Source organism: Oryzias melastigma, linkage group LG2 (assembly GCF_002922805.2).
Source record: "Oryzias melastigma strain HK-1 linkage group LG2, ASM292280v2, whole genome shotgun sequence".
Lineage (NCBI taxonomy): Eukaryota > Metazoa > Chordata > Actinopteri > Beloniformes > Adrianichthyidae > Oryzias > Oryzias melastigma.
In genome coordinates, this window is record NC_050513.1 from 15449543 (window position 1) to 15458625 (window position 9083).

Below are 9083 nucleotides of genomic sequence, written 5' to 3' on the forward strand. Positions count from 1 at the left end.
GAAATTAAATCAGGAAATACAATTTATCTACTTTCATACACCTTAAAATGTCTCTATGATGTACTCTTTAGTGTGCATGGTCACCTTAAAGATTTTTGCAACTTTTATCGGAGAAAACAAGATCAAACGGACCAAAACATGTAGTTTAAACTTGAAAATCTTGTTTAGTAGATTCTGTTGGAACACGCAGCTGTTCAAAATCAACCGTTGATTGACATAAAAAAAAAAAAAGGATTCGTCATGGGTGGTGCCATTTTCTTGGAAAGGTCTTAGCTGTTAACCTGGTGGTGACTCAGGAAATTCTGAATCTGTTTCTAGGTCACAGCTAATTTTTTAAAATTATTTTTGTTAGCTTATAAAGGGGGATAAAACGCAACATCCTCTAATGTACTTAAATGGTTTGGTAGAGATTTTTTTCTGCCCTTTGTGACACAACCCTGTATTTTATCCAGGCTGTTCTCTCTGAATAAAGAAAAAAGCAATTTTATCCTATTTTATCACTTAATATTTGTAGTCAAAATCAATAAATCTGTTTTTTAGCCATTTAATTGGATGATAAACCTATTTGGAGACAACAATTAGGTGCAATAAAATTACAAAGTCTATGGATGCAACAGAATAAACTTGGTTTTGTTAAGCGTCCATTCATCTAAATTTTATGTGTATATAGAGTGAATACGGGTCAGTTGAAACAAATTTATTAGGGTTAATGGTGGATATTTCTTCCAATCAAAGCGAAACTACTTGCAGACTTTGTTTGGACATAAATAAGCAGTAAGAGGTTCACTTTGCATCATTTATCATGACGTTCAGTATATATGTCACTTTCTTCCACTGATTAGTCCTTTTACACCATGTTAACGTCCTCTTAGGAGTATCCGTTACCATGACAACGCATCACATTACATATCAAGTAGTGTGCTTCTTGTGAAAAAGGATTTAAATATAAAAAATACCAGGATTCAAATACGAATTGACTTCATATTTATTTTTTTCATAAGTGACCCTGATACAAGCACGATAATGCGCTTCGAGATGTGCATTATCACAAATGAATAAAATGTCCTCATTTTATAGGAAAAAGTAAATTCATAAAATTTATAAATCCTCCAATTGAAGTGACAAAAGTGATTTTGCTGCTTCAGAAAAAAAGATTGAAATTCATTAAAACAGAATAATTTATTTTGTGTTTTTCAGTGGAAGATCTGAAAAAGCCTCCTCTGGGAGTGAGAGCTCTCATGTCCAGGACTATTCCAAAACAACCCCAAAAACCTAATCTTTAAGGCTCAAATAAACACTGACACCTGCGCAAAAGCAGCCGTTCCAGTATGTAAACGTATGAGAAAACAGCAAGTTAGTACTTCTTTACCCACCAGGCTAGTAGATTCCATATTTCCTTAAATAGCCAAAATACATCAAAAATAGAAATGTTTCCCAAATTCTCCTTATAAATTTTAAAACTTACGTAAAATTATTGTGTTTTTCACAGCACTTTCTACAGTGACTTGTGCGATTTCTATAAAGCTACACTGAGTTACAATCGTGTTTACATTAAAGGGTAACCAAACACTAAATCAACATTTTTTAAATTGGACTTTAAAAGTGCTGCCTTCATTTTTGACAATTAAAAACAGACTTGTTTAATTCCTGAAATTATAGTCTAAAGCCGGCTGTGTGCTGCCCCCTACAGGTTGAAACGAGATATAAGAGCTGAATTTTGTGATTAATTAATGTTACGTCTCAGAGCAAACCTGGATGAGTTATTGGGGGAATAAATAAAATAAAATAAAATAAACTGGACACCAATAAGAATAAAAGGAACATAGTTTATTAAAGAAAGAAAATCCTGTGTCCTGAAGTGAAAGGACAAAATGTAATAATTAGTGTGCTGGTTCAAACAAAAAGACAAATTGGAACCTTGGCCAAAAATACAATAAGTTAGGGAGACCTTCAGTAGCTCCCTGCTAACCAAAACTACCTAAAGAAAACAAATAAACAAAGCCCACAAATTAAGACTACCAAACCCCAAACTAAAATAACAAAACCTAGTAGTGTAAGACAACTGAGGCGCATAAAACCAGCACATAAAAGTAAAACCCAAAAGCTTGACAGTCTCCCTCTTGCCATGGTGAGGCTGTCTCTGCCTTAACTCATGTTAGCTTTAGCATGGCGCATAGCTGTAATAAAAAATTATATATATTATTTATTGTTTCCTTGTTGTTTTTGCTGCTCATTTCTTTTTTACTTTTGTTTTCTGATTTTATTTGTCTCCTGTTGTTGCTTTTTCTAACCAGTCGACATATTACCATTAAAAAACAAAGAGATAGATCTGGTTGTTAAGCTTGATTGATTTGGTTAAATGGGGCAGAAACAAAAAGTCTTTCATTTTCACCGGACAAGAGTATCATGTAAGTGTGTGTTGTGTGCTGTTAAAATGAAGTAAATAAATTAAAGTACACTATTTCCTTCAGTTGTCAAAAATCTACTGGCTTGCACAACTTTCCAGTGGACTTGGAAGTTAGGCAACTCTGTCCTGGTGATGGATTTGCAATGAACGTTTCACTGGGGATTGTTTGCTTAATACGTTAGCCTTTATTAGCTTATGATGCTAGTGTTATTTTACCACTCAGGCAGACATGGGTCCCCTTCGATCTGGACCATGAGCGCCTCCCTGGAGAGGGAAGACCAGACGTTACTTCAAGCTAACCTCACAGCCAATCACAGATCCAACCACACCTCCCCCGCTCAGCCCGCCCCCTTTTTTTGTTGAATTTTTCAAATCTGGACTGAGAGTGGAGTCAGCCTCCAACTGCCCTGTTGCATAACCCTTAAAAATAATGATGTTAAAAAAGAGGTTTATAATTTATAATCAATATATTACATGATTCAGAGGTTTTTTATTGCACTTTTGTAGAGTTTTTTTCCATACCGGAATGTAAAAATGCATTTTTTTCCCTTCTATTTAGTTTTTTTTTGTCTTTCAGGTTGCTTTAGTATGATGAGGCAACATATCCTTTTACCCACTGCACAAGTAAAAAACAGTTTAACTTCTCAACAACAACAAAAAAAAAATGCTTCTGTGAGCTACTTTTGATAAAAAAAAACTATAAAGATACAAAGTGACAGTCGTTCTGGAATCAATCTCGCCGTTTTCTTGTGGTTTCGGACTTGACCCCACTCTAAACTCTCTGAAAAACAGCTTTGTCAGCTTCCCTTTGTAACATGCAGCCTCGCAGCGGGGCTGCTTTCACACTTGACAGCTTCCAGATTTGATCTAAATTAAGTAGATTGGTGAAGGTGCAGCTTGAACAATCTAAAATTGAAGATCGCTCATTTACACAGTGTAAAAAAAAGTATAAAGTCCTAAAAAGACAAAAATGTTAACAACAATCCCCCAATAAAAACTGAAATCATGTGAAAATAAACTGTCGTTTGTTGTTCCTGTGGCTCTTTGGTCTACTAAGTTGAGTGCGACAAACAAAAACTCAAATAAAAGGCGTGGTCGAGTGCTTCTCGCTCTTGTCAGGAAGGGGGCGCTCTTTTGTCTGCGGGGGGTGAGGCTGCGTCCTGAGAACAGACAAACGGCACAGAACATCAGGAAAAACTCCAAACTACGTCACACCGCTAATAACAAACGAAGTGCATTCTCACCTCCACCTCCAGAGGGCGCCAAGGTTTAGCGGGTGTGACTTAGGCTGCTTGTGACAGTCGTCCAGAGAGTCTGGGAGCGGCAGGCCGCTGGTCTCCGGCAGCAGTAGGCAAAGACAGCAGCCTAAGATCGGCCCGCTGCTGTACACGATCATGGCGGCCAGCGAGATGGCGCCGCTGGGGCTCGGGGGCACGAGCGTGGTGGCCAGACAGCCGAGGCGGAAGGACAGGTTGACCAGAGATATGCAGCGTTGCCTGGATGAAAAAATTAAAACGTTTTTTTACATCATCACTGACATCCCAATACATTCACATTCTCAAGTCGACAAATATTGGCGTATGGTTATGGATCTATCTGCGTCACTTTTGACGTTTTGGGTGACCCCATCTCGCCATTATAAACATTACTTCAGGGATTTTTTTTATGATTTTAACTAACTACTGCATTCTTTCTATTATAGCATTGTGTTGTATATAATAATTTCATAAGACCATGGAGCTGGAGCGCAGAGACCAATGCCATCACGGCCACTGCCTGCCTCTCTGTTGGCCAGCATAGGCAGCGGCGTAGTATGCTAGCTTAGCCGGACCCTGTCACGACACCATAGTTCTTCCAGACCTCAGGCAGTGGAGCTTGCTGAACTGTCCTGGGGAATATAATCATCACTGACATTACTCCAGCTTCATGGGCTCAGTGACAGGCAGGCGTGTATCCCGCCTTCACCCAATAGTAATTGGACAGTCTCTGGCATCTTTATGTTGAATTAACATTGAAACTTGACGCTTCAGCCGTCCAGATCGCATCCGGTGTGAATGCACCGTAACCCGAACTTTAACCCGGTACCGCGTCCAGTAGCGGGCTGTGTCTGGTACAGAGTTTAGTACAAGTCTGTGTCCAGTACTGCGTTTAATACTAGTACGCATCTGGTATCGGGTCAAGGTACTCGGTATGGTCTGGTTCCGGTCCTTGTTTGGTAAAGCGTCCAGTACCTGTATGTGTTCGGTACCGCATTTGGTACCAGAAAGCATCAGGTACCGGGTTAGAGTACTGGTGCAGTTTGCGTCTGGTACAGCATCCAGTACCGGTCCGTGTCTGGTACAGCGTCTGGTTCCAGTCCATGTACGGAACCGTGTTTAGTACCAGTTCATGTCTGATACTGCATTTGATACCAGTCTGTGTTCAGTACCAGCTTACGGTACCAGATTAGGGTACTGGTGGGGTTCATGTCCAATACTGGTCCGTGGCCGGTATGCATCTGGTACCGATCTAGGGTGCTGGGTTAGGGTACCAGTGTAGTCTGCGTCCGGTTCTGGCCCTTTTCTGGTAAAGCGTCCAGTACCAGTCCTTGTCCGGTATGGCATTTGGTACCGGGTTAGGAAAACAGAAGGGTACCGGAGCGGTCGCGTCTAGTACCGGTTCGTGTCTGGTACAGCGACCAGTACAGGTTAGTGTCTGGCATAGTGTCCAGTACCGGTCCGTGTCTGATATAGCGTCCAGTACCGGTCCGTGTTTGGTACAGTGTCCAGTTCCAGTCAGTGTCCAGTACCGTGTTTGGTAGTAGACCGCAATCTGTACCGGGTTAGGGTACCAGTGCGGTTTGCATCCAGTACTGGTCCGTGTCTCTTACAGTGTCCATCACTAGTCTGTGTCTAGTACCGCATTTTATACCGGTCCGTGTCTGGTACTGGTTTGCAGCCCAGAGGTTGGGGAGCCCTGATTTAATTGGAAAAACTAGCACAACACAAAACGAGTTGGGGGACGCCCAAAACGTCCATTTTTGACGCGGATAGGTCCTTCACCACGGATCATTATGCGACAAGTTGGGAATGAGAATGTGTTGGACATCCATATAGGGTTAATGTTTGGTACCTGACAACAGTGGGAAACAGCTCGATGCTGTACAGCATGAAGATGAACATGGTAGCCAGGATGCAGAGCTTTCCCAGCAGAGCCAGACTCATCACCAACACTGGAGGACCTGACAAACAATGGAGACATAGGAAGTGAAGCAATCCTCAAAATTCCAGTTTAGAGGTTTTATGGTTTAATTCTATAGCTATTTTCTACCTAGCGTTAAAAACTAATACAAATTGTGTTTTTAACATGTTCTTGTGGGATTTTACTGATAATGGAGGACATATAAAAGACTGAGTATTTCTTTATTCAAATAGTTGTGAAATCAGCAGCAGACGGGAAAATTATCTTATTTGTTAAGTAGAAAATTTGATGGGCGGGCTACAAGCTCCTTACTCAAAGTTCTTGGCAATAGGTGGGGGAGGTTGAGTTCTTACAATTCTGAGGAAAATTTACAACAAACTACTACTGTGAAAACTATCTTCTAGATTCGTATTTCTCAACCCTGGCCCTGGGGGCATACTGTCCTACTGTTTTCCACGTTGATTCAGAGTATCATCAGGCTCTGCAGAAGCCTGACAAAGACAGGCGTCAGAGTCAGGTGTGTTTGAGTGGAGATTGCAGCATAGTGTTCCCCTGAGGGCCAGAGTTGGGTTGGGAAACTATGTCCCAGAAAATTACATACGTTTTTGAATTTTGAAACAATTATCATTAAAAGATCCCTGGAAACTATTTGAAAATAGTGGGACGCACACAGATTCACACACAGATGGTATCTCTGCTGCCTTACAGAAGAATATAAATATAATATTATTATGAATTCCATGTCCATAAGCCATATCTTTCGCATGTCCATGCTTCTTTGATGATGAGTCTGTATTCGCTTTGTAATCTTTCAGCTTTTATTTACGATTAAAACTTTGCATTTGCTATTCTTGTTGGATCTGGTCGTCAGAGAAGTCCTTAGCAACAGTTTCTAGCGTCGTTAGCTCCTGTTGTTTCACAGGACACGCAGAACATATTGCTTAATAGTACTTAGACATAAACAAATGTTCAATTAGCATGTTCAGTAGACATAAACAATGGTGGAAAAACCATATTTTTGGCACAAATGGAACCCCGTGTGGCCCAGCCTCAGCCAGACTCTGCCTTCAGTGGCCCCAAGGTAAATTGAGTTTGAGAACCCTGGTGTAGCATTTAGCTTAAGATGATGACGCAGCGGAAGATGTGTACCCAGCTCAAGTGGCCCCCATATCGTTTGAAATTGGGCAGAAAATGTGGGCCTCAAATAGGTTTTTCCACAGTTTCCGTGGTGTCCCTACCTGGGTTTGCCCACACTGGCGTAAGTGGGGACTCAGTGGGTTAGCTTGCTATGCTAGCCAGTCGTCCGGTCAACAGAGTGGCGAGCTCCACTGCCCAGGGGCCTGCACAGCAAGCGAGGGCCGCCACCCAGGGGCCGACAGTGCTAGCAGGTTCCCTGCCCAGGTCCCTAGCCACTGTGGGCAAACAGTGGGTTGGCTCGCTGTGCTAGCCAGTTGCCCAGTGGACAGCGTAGCGACCTTCTGCTGTCCGTGTGGCTGCCAGAGCAAACGAGTACCGCCGCACCGGGGTTCGGCAGAGCAAGTGAGTAATGCCACCTAGGGGCCAGTATAACAATCAAGTACCGCCGCCCATGGGGCCGGCAGAGCTAGCAGGATCACCACCCAGGCTGCCGGTCCCATGGGCAACGATCCCAATGTGGGCAAACACATTGGGGGCCACCACGGAAGCTGCAAACAAACCCAGTCGGGGCCACATTTTCTGCCCACCTTTAAACCATATGGGGCCCACTTAGGCGGTTTTCAACAGGATCCAAACAGAATTGGAGGGTTAAACCAGTTGGACTCACCGTATCAACAGAGTGTTTAATAAAAAAAGTATTGATTTGAATGCAGAGCTGTTGCTACACACTGATACTATCATGCTACGATGCTACGCTAAAGAATTATTCCACGTGTCACAAGTTTGTGACCACAAACCGGTTTAAAGTCTGACTATATTTTCATGAAATATGACGGATAAATACGACAGAATTATTTCATTAAAAACAGAGTTTTCTAAATACAATAACAGGCATTAATTAATTCATGTGAATGAAATCAGCAATATCTAACATGACAGAGCTGGTGTTGAGCGAAAAAAATAAATAAAATTCAGAGATTTTATTCTTTTAGCCGTATCACTAGGTCTACCTTTGATCAAACATATATTAACTATATCATTAAGGACTTGATCTGCTCACAGTGGTATCTGGACAGCAGCAGGGACACAAAGCAGGCTGCGCCGCTCAGGAACAGAGACAGCACGCTGATCGGCCGGCGCCCCAACCGAACCAGCGGCACCAGCAGGCAGGGGGCCTCCGACAGACCGGAGAAGAACTGGGCGGTGTAAACGCCGACGCCGAACGAGCCGATGTTCATGCAAATCCCAAAGTAGGTCAGGGCGGATGCGGCACTGGAGAAGACAAAAGAGAGACACAGCCGTAAAACATGTTGGGACCTGCAGACGTCTCAACTTCAACCACAAAATTCCTTCAATTACTCCTTCGATGATATGAATGTCTGTAGTTTGGCAAACTTGAGAGCAAAAAGAAGAAAACATTGATAAAGTTGCATAACTTGTTTACAAATGTCATGAATAGTTTGTAGAGTTGAGATACTTTTAACGCTAAAATTTGAAGATTTAATGTGTATTTTATAGATATTTTTGTTTTAAGTAGCATTTTTTTCAATTTAATCTTTCAATTTAACTTAAAAAAAATAATGTATAAGATTGATAAAAAATAATAACATTCTTAACCCTTCAACACCTGAGACATCACTAGTGACGCCAAAACAACAAAAAATCTTTAACATACCATAACTTTTTTGTGAATGCGATCAACGTAATTCCAGCAGATTCACAAGGAGAAAGAGCTGCGGGTTAGTTCTTCAGAATGATGCGAAACAGTGTGCTGTTTCGCTGTGGCGACCCGAAAAATTGTTGTGCGCCGAAATGTGACGAAGAAGATATATATATATATATATATATATATATATATATATAAAATTGTATAATATATATATATATTTAAATATTATACATATAATTATATGTTTTATATATATATATATATATAAAACTGTATATTATGTATGTATATAATATACAATTTAATATATATATATAATTATATGTTATATATATATATATATATATATAACTGTATATTATGTATGTATTAAATATACAATTTAATATATATATATATAATTTTATATTATATATATATGTATATATAATATTTATAGTTAATTATTATATATATGTTTTATATATATATATATATATATACGAGGGTTATATATAAAGGTGGATTATTTCATTTTTGTGGATGGATAATTTTTTTCTGATCCTATTTTCTAATCTTTTACATTTATATTTTTAAAAATAAGTAAATAAACAAGTTCCACCTCTATTCAGTCACCGGCCATCAGTAGAAAATCAGGACTCTGCCTCGTGTCTGAACAGCTGCTTCCAGGGAATATCCAGAAGCCAATCA

The 9083-nt window shown here is 40.3% G+C and overlaps 1 protein-coding gene across 2 annotated transcripts in view; it reads right to left on the bottom strand.

The window, feature by feature from the left end:
• Positions 1 to 1806: 1806 nt before the first annotated feature.
• The window catches only part of LOC112156771 (solute carrier family 22 member 6), a 14524-nt gene continuing 7247 nt past the window's right edge, over positions 1807 to 9083 (bottom strand). For both annotated transcript variants that reach the window (XM_024289118.2, XM_024289119.2), the window contains exons 7-10: positions 7785 to 7996; positions 5519 to 5627; positions 3652 to 3903; positions 1807 to 3567 (exon numbers count right to left, since the gene is read on the bottom strand). In XM_024289118.2, coding sequence (XP_024144886.1) covers positions 3486 to 3567; positions 3652 to 3903; positions 5519 to 5627; positions 7785 to 7996 — 655 coding nt within the window. In that variant the 3' untranslated portion in view covers positions 1807 to 3485. The remainder of the gene's footprint in view (positions 3568 to 3651; positions 3904 to 5518; positions 5628 to 7784; positions 7997 to 9083) is intronic.